The 17,587-nt window shown below is 35.8% G+C and overlaps 1 protein-coding gene and 2 pseudogenes across 1 annotated transcript; 1 reads left to right on the top strand and 2 right to left on the bottom strand.

Annotated features, from left to right (window-relative positions):
- The first annotated feature begins 7,922 nt into the window (after positions 1 to 7,922).
- Positions 7,923 to 11,276, top strand: LOC125779411 (uncharacterized). The gene is made up of 2 exons (XM_049460765.1): positions 7,923 to 10,013; positions 10,087 to 11,276. Exons 1-2 carry the CDS (start codon positions 9,339 to 9,341, stop codon positions 10,297 to 10,299), a joined length of 888 nt encoding a protein of 295 aa, XP_049316722.1. The 5' UTR covers positions 7,923 to 9,338; the 3' UTR covers positions 10,300 to 11,276.
- On the bottom strand, positions 8,531 to 8,733 carry LOC125779896 (small nucleolar RNA U3; annotated as a pseudogene).
- A 243-nt stretch (positions 11,277 to 11,519) lies between the features above and the next one.
- Positions 11,520 to 17,587, bottom strand: part of LOC125779550 (plexin-B-like) — a 28,933-nt pseudogene continuing 22,865 nt past the window's right edge.

The following is a 17,587-nucleotide window of genomic DNA, read 5'->3' as shown; positions in this document are numbered from 1 at the left end:
GAAAATCAGAATTGGTTTGCAATTTGGATTTTGAGAGCTAAGCAAATCTTTCTTGGATTCCAGAACACTCCTGAATGACGTGAGTTTACGATGCTGAGATTAAAAAGTTAATTCTACACAAACATAACAAAAACTCTCGGGGTCATTAGAATACGTGGGATGTTTACGATGTGACAAACGTATACTTATAAATGATGCAAGTTAGTAGAATACAATAGTTTTACAGAAGTATTAAAGAAGTTATTAAAAAAATATAGCGATCAGAAATTATTATGTGACTGTCACAAAAAAACAAGACGTGATTATTATATGTATACTAGAGGACCCGTCCACGCTTTCCTGTAGCTGACACATAAATAATACTACTCCTCAACTAATACCATCTATATTATTTCTATTAGTATAACTATTGGTTAGTGAAACATAGCATTTTTGTGAAGCAACTTGTGTTAGTTTACAAAAAAAAAAAAAAGCTGCGTGGAGTCCCTACGCGCGAGTTAAGGAACGTTTCATTTCTCAAAAAAACCAAAACATCTCTTGTTTATGTCGAACCACGCATAAACAAATAGTGATAAGCAATTCCAATATATGGTGTGAAATAGAAATGGTATCACACATAACAAGTGTTATCTCCTACACGCTATTCTCTCGGGACTGTTTGTAACGACAAACAATCGACTGTAGATTGTGTGTCTATCTTCAAATAACATAGCAGACAGCAAATAGAAACTAGTACCATAAAGTAGTATAAATAGCACTAAATTATCAAAATGTATTTAGTCTTAGTTTTGTATTAATAAAGGAACTTGCCCTGATGGTGCAAGGTACATACAAAAGTGAATCAATTGTGATTAACTGGGGGCTCAACCGGGATAGCAAATTTTTACTTGCTATCAAAAAAGGCCAGGAGACATCCTTGAAAAGACAGGAACTCCGCGATCCTAAAGAAGGATAAATTAATTATTATTATTAAAATACCACAGGAAGTAGGACTTCCGATACAAAGTGCTTGAAAAAGTAGCATACGATTCAAAGCAGATCCTGAAAAAGCGGACAGCACCGAATCCAACAAAAACGAAACAACAGTTATCTGAGAAAGAAGATTACATGTTTACACCTCGATCAAACAGCAAGAAAGCGGCCCTTGACGACAACAAAAATATACTCCAACTAGAAGCAAAAGCTATTAAGATGACTGAAGCAGCAGCACTCAAAGCACACATTGATGTCCTTACGACTCAACTCAATTCGTTAAAAACCGACTTCGATGCATTAAGGACACAGTCACAGTTTTCGATGACCACGGTACCAACTATGCCTGCTCTAAAACCAAAAATCACACAAGCAAGCCAAATAAGCACAGAAATTTTTAAATGCCTACCAACATTTGACGGAGCAGAGGGCGAATATAACCCTTGGCGCACCCAGGTGTGGACACAGATGGAGAATATAAAAGAATTTATATACAGCCCTGAGTATTACAATTGCGTATGCATAATCAGAGCAAAAATAATAGGAGCTGCTTCTAAAGTTCTATCAGTTAATGGAACTCAACTTAATTTCTATGCTATAATCAACCGCTTTATCCTATTCGGATAAACGACCACTACATGTCCTGAAGGAAATAATGATGAAGAAAAAGCAAGGAAGTAAAACTCTCACTGAATTCCACGACGAAATACATAAAGCCTTAACATTGATTCAACAAAAAAAAAAAAACAATGGAAGATAATATGCGAGCTGGAAGATTATCAGAGACCGCCTCACCAACAAAATCCATTTAAAAGGGAGAGAAACGTATCATCCCAAAACTTTAACCACAATAAAGTACAGCGTATCAACCAAACCGAACAAGCTGACATAGAATCTGTGAACATCTCTAACTACGAGGAAAATTTTGAATCTGGCAGTACTTTTTAGGCGAATAAACGGGTTGCCATGCATCCAGACGAAATGCGGACTAACAGGCACACCCGTTACTTTACTAGTGGACACTGGATCCACAAATAACTACATTAGTAAGAACTGTAACATAGGTAAGTCAGTATCAATAAAACCATTTAGAACAAAAATTCTACATGGCTATTCGGTTATACATTCAAAAAAAGTGATCACAATGTACGGGCATCACTTAGTTTTTTTGAAATAAGCGAATTAAAAGAATTCGACATAATCTTAGATGAACAAGTTCTCAGATTAATTAAGGGAGAGATTAACCTCTTTGATTATAGTTTAAAGTACCAGAAGAAAGTAGCAGGAAAAAAAGGAACCTTTCATTAATTATACTGTAGATAATGCCAAGTATGATAAGGAAATTAAGGAAATAATGAATGCAAATGAAAATATTAGTGACACCCTACCCTTCACAACTACTATCCAAGCTACAATTAGGACGCAAACAGAAGATCCTATTTGGACAAAACAATACCCTTACCCCGTGGCAGACCATGACTTCGTCAATAAAAAAATAGATAGGCTTTTAGAAAATGGAATAATTCAGCCGAGTAAAAGTCCGTACAATTCCCCTATTTGGACTGTTCCAAAGAAAGGATTGGACGGAAATGATAGACCTAAACGGAGAATGGTGGTCGACTACCAAAAACTTAACGCGCATACTATAAATGACCGCTACCTTATACCTGATATTAATATGACAGTTCAAAATTTAGGTAAAGCTAAAGTTTTCTCGACCATCGATTTAGAATCAGGATTCCATCAAATTTTAATAAAGGAATCCGATCGCGAAAAAACCGCATTTGCAGTGAATGGCGCAAAGTATGAGTTTGTTAGGATGCCGTTTGGACTTAAGAACGCACACTCAATCTTTCAACGATGCATAGACGACATTTTGCGACAATATATCGGTAAATTTGCTTACGTTTATATAGACGATGTTTTAGTATTTTCTTCTACGCCTGAAGAACACATAGAACATATTCGAACTATACTCAATGCACTGCATGAAGCTAATATGAACATTTCGGACGAAAAGTCGCATTTTTTCCAGGACTCTGTTGAGTATCTTGACCACATAATTAAACATAACAGAGTAACGGTTGATCCAAGAAAGATTCAAGCTATAAAAGTGTATCCAATGCCAAAAACCTTAAAAGAACTCAGATCATTTTTAGGTTTGGCTAGCTACTATAGGAAATTTGTAAAAAACTTCGCACAAATCACTAAACCACTAACTATACACCTACGAGGTGACTCAGGAATGATTTCAAAAAATCAAAGTGCGCGAGTAGAAGTAAAGCTTGATGAAGCGGCAATTACTGCCATAAAAAAAATAAAAGATGCTCTGCAAGAACAGGTAGAACTTTATCAGCCGGACTTTACCAAACCATTTGAACTAACTACCGATGCCAGTAACCAAGCAATTGGAGCAGTTTTCTCCCAATTTCGCCAACCTATTGCTTTTATTTCTCGAACGTTAACCGACACTGAAAAAAATTACAGCACAAATGAAAAAAAACTTCTTGCAATCGTGTGGGCGCTACAGAAGCTCCGCAATTTTTTATACGGTATCACTGATTTAACCATTTATACTGACCACCAATCACTCATTCATTCTATTTCGGAAAAAACCCGAATACCAAATTAAAAAGGTGGAAGAATTTTATTGAGGAATTTAGTCCCAAACTTGTCTACAAACCTGGTCACCAAAATGTAGTAGCTGACGCACTCTCCCGTCAACAAATCAACAATACAATAGATTGTTCTCAACATTCAGCACAGAGCTCTCCAACTGACCAAATAATCTTTGAACTCATTCAAAAATCAAATAATACCTATTCTAGATCCCACAAAAGAGGCAATTGACTCCCAAACCACTTTTCCAGGTAGGACGCGTCACACGTTTTATTACAAAAATAAGCAAGATCTTTTAACAAAACTACAACAAGTAGCTAAACCCAATGTAACTAACGCACTAAGAATAGATGAAGAGTTAATATTCCACTTTAAGGATGATATTATTTCCCACTTTCCCAATTGTACCTTTGTGATAGCACCAAACTTATTAATTGACATTACTAACCAAAACGAACAATTAGAATTAGCAGAAAAAACACACAGACGTGCACACCGAAATTATAAAAAACGATGTGCAAGAAATATTGCTTAACTAACTACTTTTGGCCTAACATCAGAGAAATGTGCAAGAAAGAAGCGATATCCTGTCAAATTTGTTTGACAAACAAATACGAACGACAACCAAACCGACAACCTATTGGAAAAACACCAATACCAACAAAAACTGGAGAATATATACAGATGGACATATTTCACATGAATAGTTGTATTTACATAAGCTCTACCGACAAATATTCGAAGTATTGCTATCTCCGAAAAATTCATACTAAAGCAAACTGTGACGAACATATTGAAGAAATACTTACACAAGTGTATCCAAATGCAAAACATCTAATGACTGATAACGAAAATGTATTTATCAGCAACATGGCAAAGGCCGTTTATACTCGGCTACATATACAACATACTGCCACACCATTAAATCACTCGACAACTAACGCTCAAGTAGAACGGTTGCACAGTTCGTTGATTGAAATCAGTACGAGTTTAGCTAGTGAAAATAATACGACTCCAGGTGAAGAACTTTTTAAAGCCATCCGACAATATAATTCTACAATTCACTCGTCTACAGGACTCAAACCTGAAGTAGTTTTCTTTAATCGCGAAAAGTATCCCGAGATTAAAGAAATCCTTCAGAACAATCAGGAGAAGCTATTGCTATACCACAACAAAGGACGAAGAAAAGTCACCTATAAACCAGGAGATATCATATATTCCAAAACAGATCGCAGGAATAAAATTGCTAAAAGATATAATCAGCACAAAGTTAAGGAAGATCGCGGGGACAGATCCTTACAACGAGAGGGAAAATTTTTCATAAAGACAACATCCGCAAACAAGCCACACAATGCGATCCGAGACGGTATTAATTAATCTATTTTTATTATTTGTTATATCCCATTCTGATATAATCACAGATCTTAAATTCAAGAAGTATGTTTTAACGGAGACCGATCCAGTCTACCTATTTGAAAATACGTCTTTTCTGTACCACGTAGCAAACTTGTCAATTATCGTAGGTCCATACGAGAATATCATGAAATCCAAATACGTTGCAGGAAAAAAAGAAGAAATAATTCTTACTAATAAATTAGAGGCACTTAAGACACAGCTTATACCTTCTAATCGTAGACTCAAACGCTCATTAAACATTTTAGGTTCTATTCTCAAGTTTGTCACCGGTACTCCTGACCATGACGACCTTATAGAGATCAAGACAGGACTCAATCAGTTGATAGAAAACAATAATCAACAACGGAAGATTAACAGTCAATTTGAAAAAATACTAGAAACACTAGACCCAAAGTCAATTACTGAAGAATTAATAATTACAGAAGTTTACAAGGAATTAGAAACAATCACGAATACCATTAATTTTGCTAAAACAGGAAACTTTTATTCTGCTACTCTAAACCTGAAAGACATTCAAGAAATTGCCTCCATAGAAGATTTTAACATACCCATAATTAATATTTTAGAATATTCTGATATTCATGTATGCATGTACAAATATGCTACAATTACAATATACAAATATCCCGTAATAAATAACCGCTGTAAATTATATAACTTAATACCTTTACCATACAAACACGGTAAAGTCCGATTGGACTCTCAAGTTGCAAAATGTGAAGCGAATTTCAAAAGAACTTCCAAATGTAAAAATTATATTTGTAAACAGGAGTCTCCCGACAACTGTACCATCCCATTGCTTGAAAATAATAAGGCAAAATGTAATGTTATTCAAGAAAATAATAGACCACTTATTGTGTTAGATCACGGAAATAAAATTATTGATGGAGAACATCTGTGGAACGGACAACGTGTTAACGGTCCAAACCTGTTACAATTTAATCACAGTACTAATTTAGATAATAAGATATATTTCAATCACGATCAGGAAATTAAAGATGTGATTCATGCCCACCAAAATGAACAATTAGAAGTTCTAAAAATATAAACCTCCAATTCAGATTTTACATTTTCAAATATTCAAAAAATGTATAAATACATGATTCCTATTGAAGAACAACCAGAAAGGTTCATATTGTACCTAATACTTATTGTAATAACTTTAGCTTTATTAATCTATGCTGCTGTAAAATTATGCGAATGCTATCGAGTATATTTAGAAGATAAAAAGGACGAGATCGAACTTCGTCGACTCCAAGCACAGATGACTGGAAATGAGGACATTTCATCTTAACACAGGGGAGAGTTAAGGAACGTTTCATTTCTCAAAAAAACCAAAACCTCTCTTGTTTATGTCGAACCACGCATAAACAAATAGTGATAAGCAATTCCAATATATGGTGTGAAATAGAAATGGTATCACACATAACAAGTGTTATCTCCTACACGCTATTCTCTCGGGACTGTTTGTAACGACAAACAATCGACTGCAGATTGTGTGTCTATCTTCAAATAACATAGCAGACAGCAAATAGAAACTAATACCATAAAGTAGTATAAATAGCGCTAAATTATCAAAATGTATTTATGTATGTCTTAGTTTTGTATTAATAAAGGAACTTGCCCTGACGGTGCAAGGTAGGTGGGGTGCAATAAAGCCATACGCCATAAAGCCATAAGGCAATAAAGCCATATTTTTTGGTAATAAAGCCATATGGCTTTATTTCCAATGGGAAAGAGAAATAAAGCCTTACAAAAAATTTTACAAATGAGAAATAAAGCCATATCTTGTAATAGGCGAATATACAAATTCTTTTCGCGTAGAACTCCTTTTTGAGTGGGCGGCCTTCGGCCGCGCTTCGAAAAAAATAACTCTAGTCGGTCCAACACTGGGGTGTATCAAATTCTTTTCGCGTAGAACTCCTTTTTGCGTGGGCGGCCTTCGGTCGCGCTTCAAAAAAAATAACTCTAGTCGGTCCAACACTGGGGTGTATCAAATTCTTTTCGCGTAGAACTCCTTTTTGCGTGGGCGGCCTTCGGCCGCGCTTCAAAAAAAATAACTCTAGTCAGTCCAACACTGGGGTGTATCAAATTATTTTCGCGTAGAACTCCGGGCGCCGCGCCCCGCTGGCCTCATCTTCGCGCTAATGCAGATATATTTATTTCCTGTATACTTACATGCGCGTTAATTGCCTAATATTAATTATTAGGAGTTGTTTGTATCCACATTGCGGAACAATACTGAAAGTGGCGTCCATCAAATAGGGCTGGTAATTTTTGTCTCACCAGCAACGCTAAACATTAACTGAAACCCCTAAGCTAAGAAAGAAACAAATTTGAAAGCGAAATAAAGCCATATGGCTTAATTACCAATTGCAATTGGAAACAAAGCCATATAGGATTTATGGCTTTATTACCAAAATAATATGGCTTTATTACCAATATGGCTTTATTGCGTATGGCCTTATTGCACCCCACCTGCAAGGTACATACAAAAGAGAATCAATTGTGATTAACTCGCGGAAGAAGTTATACTTCTTAGTGATATTCAGAAGCAAAATGCGAAACAATCATACATACATACATTATGTCGTTTGCACATTTGTCTGTATGTTTGCGAAAGCAAATGTTCTACAAAAGCATATTTCTATACTTAAACAAAATTATTAGAACCATCATATGTTTCTTACATGCATAACCAAATCATACTTAAGTCAGTGCAACCTAAACGTCGATGGTGGTGTTGGTGGCAAGCGCTTGGAAAGTCAAGATGCTAACACAGGTTCGAATCTCGACAGAATAAATTTTTAATTTTTTGCTTTTAACATCGTATACTATACAAATAAATATTTTTCTTACTAAATACATAATATATATATACATAATATTGCTGTGATAAATTTAATTTCTATTAGTAAGAAAAATATTTATTTGTATAGTGTACGATGTTAAAAGGCATACATCTTCTATCCTATCTTGTGTATCTGCACATGCTCATATGAGTGTATGTATACGCATGTGCGCGTTCAGAAATTGAAATCAGATTTTCATCACTTATCAATATACTTATTACATGTGCGCGCATTGACTTGCATGTTCATACTTGCATATATACTTATATGTACATATATTTGCATACATTGCCGAACAAATAATGCACAAGCATACAAACATACATCTGCGTACACATATGAATATGTCACCAACAAAATTGATCTTCACAATTCAATATGGCAGCCAAATTGGCGAAGAACGAAAGAGAGATGATTACGCTGCATATTCTCTTGCGCAACGAAGAGGCAGAACTACTTTCCTAGTCAAAATTCCTTCATTTAGACTTTGCTTTATTCTTCATTTTATGGGCATAATAAATTTATAAAATATAAATTTAAGTTTTCTAGTTTTCTTTCATACAAAATGATACGCATTTCTGAATATCACAAAGTAGTATAATTTCTTCCGCGCGTAGGGACTCCACGCAGCTTTTTTTTATGTAAAACCTTGGAATTTATTCATTAAAATCACCACTCAGAAGTCATTTTATCCGTTGTAAGTGAGCGATTTACAAAGAAACATCATTTCTAATACGCCACAAGACAAAATTAGAAATGAAGTTCATAAACCTCATGATGTCAGATAAAACGATATACCTCGTCATCGCGGGTCGATTTCCAAAAAATGTAAATGAAGACTAACTACAGAAATGATCCTGTAAAGTATAGCCTTAATTTTTCAACGGCCAACGCAGAGTATTTCAACGAAAAGTTACACAAAATACTTGAGAATTTGCAAACAAGACAAACGAAAGAAAAATAAGTATAACTTCAATAATGCACAAGCATACAAACATACATATGCGCACACATGTGAATATGTCACCAACCAAAAATTGAAACATTGTTCTACAAAAACAACAACAGCATAAGCATGGCAACATTGTGTTGTTGGTAGAAAAGCCGAGCTGTGCCGAAAGAAACGAACAAACGATCGCCGATTGTCACCGCTTCGCTTGCTGCTCGAACATCTTCGCAGACAAGGTTGCGCAACTTGCATTTAACGCAACCTTTTCCGAACTCGTATAAGAAGTTTAACTTGGATCATAAATATTTCGTGTGTTAATAAAGCATTGCTTTTTGGGAGAAAATACTGTTGAATTAGGGCTCTGCACCACGGAAATCAGTCGTTGAAAAGACAGTTGCTAAGTTCGAAAGAGACGAAATGAGTCCCGAGTACAATCAGCAATTCGTTGTTTATTGCGAGGCACTCACTTTGCACAGAGCTTTCGCCTCACACGTTAAATTTGGAGCAAAACAATACCTCTTTCTTAAATCATGAACAGCTTTTTTGTCATTAGACAATACAAACGTAACTTTGCCTTGGTATGTGACAGATTTGGTGTGCCTGACAGAGTAGCATCAGCATTGGGAACCGCTCTTTTGCAAGATTTTAAAATTAAAGATAAGCATGGGAAACCTCTCATCATGGATAAATCGAAAGTTCGCAGAGAAAAAGAGAAATGCAGACAAGAAGTGCTTCGCAAACGGTTAGATGATACCAATTTGTTAGCGTTTTCATTCGATGGCAGAAAAGATGATACTTTAACGATTCATGAGAAGTATCATACTAGGATGGTAAAAGAACCTCATCTTGTTATTTTGAGAGAACCCAATTCTGAATTGATTGGTTACGTAAGACTGGAACATGAAACCGCTGAATACAAAACAACCAAATTAAATGGTTTTTTCAACGATAAAAATATATCACTGGATACATTAATTGGAATATGCACTGACGGTGAGCCAACAAACACTGGCCCACACGGTGGAATTATACGACGATTCGAATTGCTGTTAAAAAGACCATTGCATTGGTTTGTTTGTCTTCTACACTTCAACGAACTTCCGTTTCGGCATTTGTTTGAAGCTTTGGATAAATCAACCAGCACTGGACCAAGATCGGCAACCGGAAAACTGAGCCGTCCAATCGAAACTTGTGAAACTCTTCCGGTAAGTTATTGCCATCACTCATTTATTATAATTGTCAACCATTTTAAATTATTTTATTATTATATATTTTTAGGTGGTGGACGGCTTCCAGAAAATTGAGTTGCAAAATATGACCCCTGCTCCAGAAAAAAAAAAGAATTTTCCACCGATTCGAAGTACTTATAAGACATGGCCCATGCAATTTCTAGCGGCGTGGTTCCGGTGGATCTGGCTAACATCAAACCAGGGAAAATTGTACATTCTCGGTGGCTCACCAAGGCCGCTAGATTATTGCGATTATATGTGACAACGGAAAATCCAGATGCAAATTTAAGAATTCTGGTTGAATTTATAATTAAATGTTATGTGCCAATGTACTTCAATATCAAGTATTACAGCTCTGTCGTGTACGGCAGTGCATTATTTTTCAAGTTCATTGGTTGGTCACGATTTCTAGAACCTCGGTAACGCAAAATTGTCAATCAAGTAATTAAAGATAATTCATATTATGCGCATTCGGAAAATATCTTGTTATCAATGTTGTTTGATGATAGGAAAGAAAAGCGCGACTGTGCCATCAAGAAAATTCTGCGCTATCGAACCGATGTTGACGAGCCAATGGAACTTAGAGTGTATAAAAAACCAGATATAAACTTTAATTGCACAAGTTATACGGAAATGATCAATTTGAATGATATAAATATCGTATTTGAACCACCATTCATGCGAAGCATTCCGTATGATACATTGAAAGAATGTTTAAATCAAGATGATCCACCGTTTAATGATCCAAAAATTCCATCACACATACAAGGAACGGAACGACATGTTCAATTGCTAGCTAGCGTTTCCAAACGGGTTATACCGGAAAATGTAGAGGCTGTTATGGCGACGACATTAGAGAGCCGTGCGAAATTGCCCAGACTTGAAAGTAAAAAAGGCTTCAAACAATAATTTTTTTTAGTTTCTTTTCTATAACTCACTTAAATTAATTTTTTCATTTACATATGTTCCGACTAAATAAATTTCTTAAGAGAAAAAATAGATATTATTATAAATAAATAAATAAAAATAAAGAAAAAACATAGCCATTTAGCTGATTTTTTCATGTAAAGACAAAAAATGGTGAGTTTTTGAAATGATTGTATGAGGAACCCCCCAGGGGAGTTCCAGGGGGTGTGCCACTGGCATGGGTGGATCGGCCGTCCAAAGTTAGTGGGGGTCGGTCATACATTTGGACTCAATTGGAGCACTCTAAATGGGTCAAAGTGGGATTTTTCAAAATTTGCCCCTACCCAAAAGTTCGACCCAAATTGGGGGACATCAAAATTCGTTTTTGAGGTATGGTTCCTTCGGCAAAGTTTCTTATTTTGATCCCTAGATTTTCACAGAGCAATGAGCGATTTTTAAATCGACCCGCCCTAATGCACAAGAACTCACCTTGCAGGCCACTCACACCTTTTGTTAAAAGAAAAATACACTAAATTCCGAAAGATCGTTACAAAACTTGTATTTTATGCGAATTTCACTTCAAAATTGTTGTAACAAAATGTGTTTAACTGAACTGAATTATTACAAAATAAGATAGTTTAAAAACGTTAAATACGTTAGATATACATATAAAATGATCAAATTATAAACTGAAAACAGCAAGTTTTAAAAAACGTTAAGTACATATACATATATACAGGCGGGTAACTAGCGGAAAGAACCGAGATGCTGCGAAAACGGAGATGTTTATCGATCGACGTCGTATCGACAAAAGGTGTGCGAGATCTTTTCTCTTTCCCTTTTGTTCTAATTGGAATGCTGGATGATGCCGTCGTGTTTGGGTGCATGTGCGTGTGTGTGTGTTAATGTGTAATGTTCTCTCGCGTGATGAGGTGAATGCGTGCTTTTGATTCGATGTGGTGAACTGATGTAAATGTGATGTGACGTCGCTACTCATTTAGCCATAAAGCTCTTTTAACGCCACTAATGTGTCAAACTCATCACTCTATTGCATTGATAACTGCTGCATAGCTGTACTAATTTCTTGATCACTTATTTGAGGCAAACGAGCGATATCGCGATAAAATTGTCTAACCACCTTACGATACTGCGGAATGTCATAAAAATATTAAAATTATATAAAATCATCACATAGCAGCATATTCGGTACAAACCTTTGCAAATAACAACTTGTTAGAAGGAGAATCTTTCCCAGGTCGATGCTCAGTTGTTGAACACACATCCATAAAAGTTTGCGCTATTACACTTAGGCAAGAGTCCAAGGCTGCTGTTTTATTTACATCAAATATAAAGTCTGGATTCTTTATGAAATTTACCCAAAAACCGCAACGATAAACTGTCTGATTTCCATGCTTGGAGTATTTCTGTGTCGACAATTTGGTATCTCCGTGCGGCTTCGTCAAAAAGATCAAATAGCCATTTACAGACTGATTTAATTCTTCATTTACAGTTAGTATCGCAGCAAGAAAATCATCAATAAATTTGTGTACAGTCCCTTTAGCCGCCAACAATCTCGTTAAATAAACTTCAGGTATAGTCTTGTTTATGCGGTCGCTAACTGCGCTACATGCCGCAGAAGTTACGTTGCCACCGGAAATGGCAGTATTTTTAATAATTAACTGCAAAAATATCTAATTAGTTAAATATGTATTACTTCATGGTCATGTTTTATTACAATTATGATGCGATTGCTGATTTTTATTGTAATGTGTATTAAAACCATCCCCTTGACGTGCTATCAGCGACATAACTGCAGATTCCTTCACCCCGTAATGGGCCAGAGTGTTTAGGCGTATCCATCCATTTATTGTCTTGGTGATTAAATCCTCATTTTGTAATGTTAAGTGACCGCCACGACCATGACGCCATTCTAAATCGACTTCATTCACTCGGCAAGAAAATGGTGTATTTTTTAAAAGGGCATCCAGTACCTTCGATTTTACTTGTGAAATAGTATCCCAATCAAGTACTTTGCGCTGGACTTTTTCATTAAGATCATCCTGCACTATGTGTGGCATCACAACAGAATGTGGGATTTGCTCGTGTAATAATCGCTCTTCCGATAACGAGTACCGTGCCTCATGTGTTATAGCATCTACAAGACCTTTCTCTATTTGATGTTTGATGGCTTTAAACAATAAGAACAAACTTGAACCAGCATATTCCTTTAAATAGTCGTACATACAAATTGCCATGTAATTGGTAAGCATTTTTTCGACAACACTTTCAGTACGGCGTAACATTAACTGCTGATACTTTCCCATTACTGACTTATCTACTAAACGTAATAATAGACACTTCAAAATCTATGTGGTATATTCCATTTTATTCATCAAAACGATCATTAACAGCGAAGTAAAATTAACTCTACCCGAATAAAAAATAAATTTTTGTTCAATTCAAATATTATATTACTTACTTGTCGCGGATAGTGAACGTTTTCTGGGATTCCAGTGTTTCAATAAATGTCAATACGAAATACTTTTTGCTGATCAGTTGTTCGAATTGAAGCATGGTTGTATCGTATGGACTATGGGGAATATTCATTCTTAGCTAAAAAATAATTGTGAAAATAAATATAAGAAATGTATTTATTGATGTAAAAACATATTAAAAATTTTGGTAAAATGTTTACTTATAAAGGATCGAAGGACCAAATCAGCGAAGACGCCGTAAAAAACGGACTTTATTTTTTAATAAATTTTACCATATAAACGATTTAAGCTGAATACATAACTGCATATTTATATGGATTATTTCATTTTTCTACAAAAAATAAATAAAAAAAATGAAGCAACTATCCCATTAATTGTTCTGTCATTGATAGCTAAGCTGTGTCCCTTTTAGGGAAGCACTATATGTGGAAAGTTTTATTCCTATTTTTATTGGTGCTTGTTTCATATATCGTGAAATAAAAGAATCTGATAAAATTTAAAATGATGCTATATCGAAAATATGTTTTCATGTATGACAATTATAGAATTTAACATATGTTATTTACACCGCATATTAAGAAGAAAATGTGAAATTAAAAATTTTATAAACATGACAAGGTCCCCCTTTTTCATCAGTACCAGGTATTAGTTATAACGCTTTATTTTTTTTTTTTTTTGATTAACGAAATTTTGGGGGCGAGTTGCCTACCTAACCAAAGTCGTTTGCACCGGCGGTTTAAGGAAAACTTTTGTATTCCGTACAAACATGCTCCAAGAAGAAAAAATGGAAAAGTTTTGGCATTTTCAGAAAATAATGTCATAGTAAAACAATAATAAAAATCTGTGATATTTCTACTACACAAATTTAATCGAATTTATACCAAGATATACACATATATTTACATTTACCTTCGGTGCTACCAAAATTGGGTGATCGGAAACTCCAGGAAAGCACACTTTCATTATGTAATTGACATGGTCAGCGTAGGTATGCCAGTACTTTCTAAATCAGCGGTCAAATCAGTCAAATCGGTTCGCAATTCGGCAAATGCTTGTTTACATTCTGAACGCACATTGCTTTCCAATGTAATCATTTGAAATTGAATTCGTTTGTATTCACGTTCTGCCTGCGTTGATTTTCTTCTACAGATAATTAGAACTACAAACAAAGCTACTAATGCGGTGATAACTGTTACAATAATAGCTACTAGGGCATTAGAAAATGTGTATGATTTATGTAAGTCATACTTTAAATGGCCGATCACAAAACGTAGATTTCGACCGACTTTTACAACTATTAAAGGCAAAGAGTTTGGCTGCTCCGCTCCAGTTTCGTCAGTTGGAACTGGCTAATTTTCTGGAGGAATACAAATTAATTGGTTTAGCGTTAAGCTTGTAATATTACACCGCATAGTACCAATTGTTACATTTACGTCATACTCATCTGCAGCAATGTTTAATTGTTCGCCTTCTATTACCAGGGTATCGCCCTTATACAACTTAGTACCTCCCGGGAACGGAGTATACTTCGGATCAGGCACGTAAACCATGATTCTACGTATACTTTGAAAGTATTTGTTTAAATCGCGTACCCACTGCACATTGTCCATAATAAAGCCTACTTGAAGACTTAATTGTGCTTCTCGTATTTTAACAAAAGCGGTAACATCAGAACTAGCACCGGTTCCAGGAAAGTAACCACTAGCAGTGTTGCTTGTCGATGTGTATACATATGTACTATCTTTACCTTGTGTACTGCGTTTATTAATGGTACCAAAAGTATATTTAGTAAGCGGTGAAACAGATGGGTTAGCGACCGCTGTTGGGATTTGGTCCAAAAAAGCTTTGTACTCCAAAAATTTTAAATTAACTGCTGGTGATGGGCATTCCATCTGATTAGAGTTTATGACAGTGCAAGCACTTTTATTTACACGGTCACTATCAATCATTACTTCTAATTCCGGCTTCTGTATCGAGTTCAGATGTATGCCATGTATTGTCATTACCCTTCCTCCACTTATAAAATTTCGGAAGGGTTTTATTTGCATTATACGCGGATCTTGTGTATAATTAAATATGGAACATACTCGTGGCGTGGGTGTAAGATAATGGTTATTGTAATCCAATTCAGCGGATACAACACGTTGTTGGCTGTTCAATCTTTCTTGCTGACGAGTGTGTGGAAATAATGGATTATTGCAGGTGTATGTACGATTAGCACCATCTATGACTAAATGTAAAGTTCGTATCGGTTCCGGTTGAGTAGCTTCGGAAGTAATGCAAGTTAAGCGGGAGGAGGATGCTTGAGTAACATTTATATGGCGTTCATATTCATCTAGAAAAGCCCGTATACAAGAACCGGTATTGAGATACTTCCCCATAAGGGAAATTTGAGTACCTCCTGACCTAGGTCCTAGTGTTGGTTGCAGTCCATTAAGTTGTATATTCTTGTAGTGAAACTGGACACTAGAGTCTGTATAGCCAGCTTCGTTTGCAGCTTTTGTAGGAGCAGAGAGCTCATGCGCAACAGGGCCAGTACGACATTCAATTTTTACAGAAATTTCATAAGTAACCAATTCACATGGAACCTTGGGAATCGATATTTTTTCTCGAACATCTTCTTCTCGTATACCAAGATTGCTACCTTTAATAGTAATTAAAGTTCCGCCTTCAATCGGTCCTGATAATGGTTTAATCATGTCAATGCGGGGACGAGGACAATCATGAGCACGAACTAACGAATACGGCGAGCCGTACATTACCACTGACTGTTCTAATATATCAGTGGAACAAGTTTCGTTGTAGACACATGAATTACCACACCACACACATTGATATTTTGGGTCTTTTGTAACACATAAACTGCAATCGGCATGCTCCCGATGTGAGCCCAATACATTTGTATAAAATTATCATTGCCGTATCGACATAATGTTGGCGATTCCATGTAATATCTACTTTGGCGTCATATTCACGTGTATTTGTTTCGTAGAAATAATAAATGTACATGTACGTTTTCGCATACTACAATATTATTAGATTCAATTCGCGCTGGTAAAAGCATTTGTGATGTTTCTATTTGAACTGTGCAAAGAAATCCTGAATGAGCACTTTTTGGCTTCGGTAGGTTTTCAATTTCTAGTCGTATTTCCTTTGGCACTTGTACAGGTAGTAATATCGGTTGGCGGATGAATTTTAAGTGGGGGCAGAGTTTTTCATTAACAATTACGTTCTCTATATTCCTGCATTGCTCCATTCGATGTACACACCTATTACTCGTATCATAAATGCACCCCAAACCCCAAATACTCCGAACGCAGTTCTGACAGGTGTTACCGCGAACAATCAAAAAATGAAAATGAACGTGATACAATGTCTTTATTTGTTTCAGAACTTCGAACAGCCAGTGGAACAAGAACATGGTCCATATTTGGAAGTATATTAGGCCTTTCCTCTAATAGTGGAGTCATACAAGCTAATCCATTTTCAATAACATCAGCGTCGATGGGAGTAGAATTTCCAAAAACGCAACGATTTACGATTAACGATTTAGCATTTAGTGGTTCTGGCAAAGTACGTATAATTAACTGCACTTCTGTTCGCTCTGATATCGGAATTTTGTCCGGAACAACAGTCTCGAAATCGATACATTGTTGACCACTTCCTAAAGAGAGCCAACGAGCCGAAGTATCCTTTTGACATGTATGTAGATCGTACAGTACATCGTTTTTTCAAAGAACACCAGCCACAAAATGGGTCACGTGATTCCAAGCACGTGGAGGTATTTGTATAAACAGAGCAGTGTAATAATATATTAGTTAAATCAAAAACTATGTTAAATGATACATGACTTTACTTTAAGTCTAATTTAACATTAATAAATTCATTCTTAACTGCAGGTAAAGCCTTTGTTAAACCATCTGCTAACATTTAGCTTGTTGAAATATATTCCAGCTGCAATGACTTATTTGGTAACTTCTCTCCTATAAACTTCGCCTTGTTTCTGTGTGCAACCTTTAACCACGAGCCTTGCTTTATAATGAACCAGCGCACCTTCAGCATTGCGCTTCGTTTTAAAACCCCACTTCGAATTTATTGCTTTTTTACCTTTAGACAATTTCGTGAGCACCCAAGTTTTGTTTTCCTTGT

Source organism: Bactrocera dorsalis, chromosome 6 (assembly GCF_023373825.1).
Source record: "Bactrocera dorsalis isolate Fly_Bdor chromosome 6, ASM2337382v1, whole genome shotgun sequence".
In the NCBI taxonomy this organism is placed as follows: domain Eukaryota; kingdom Metazoa; phylum Arthropoda; class Insecta; order Diptera; family Tephritidae; genus Bactrocera; species Bactrocera dorsalis.
Note: the sequence above shows the minus strand (reverse complement) of the source record. Positions and strands in the feature narration are given on the sequence as shown.

Excerpts from the sequence above, each read along its gene's own strand:
- LOC125779411 (XM_049460765.1), top strand. The coding sequence starts at position 9,339 with ATGAACAGCTTTTTTGTCATTAGACAATACAAACGTAACTTTGCCTTG. Across the intron at positions 10,014-10,086 it reads AAACTTGTGAAACTCTTCCG|GTGGTGGACGGCTTCCAGAA; the intron begins GTAAGTTATTGC and ends ATATATTTTTAG.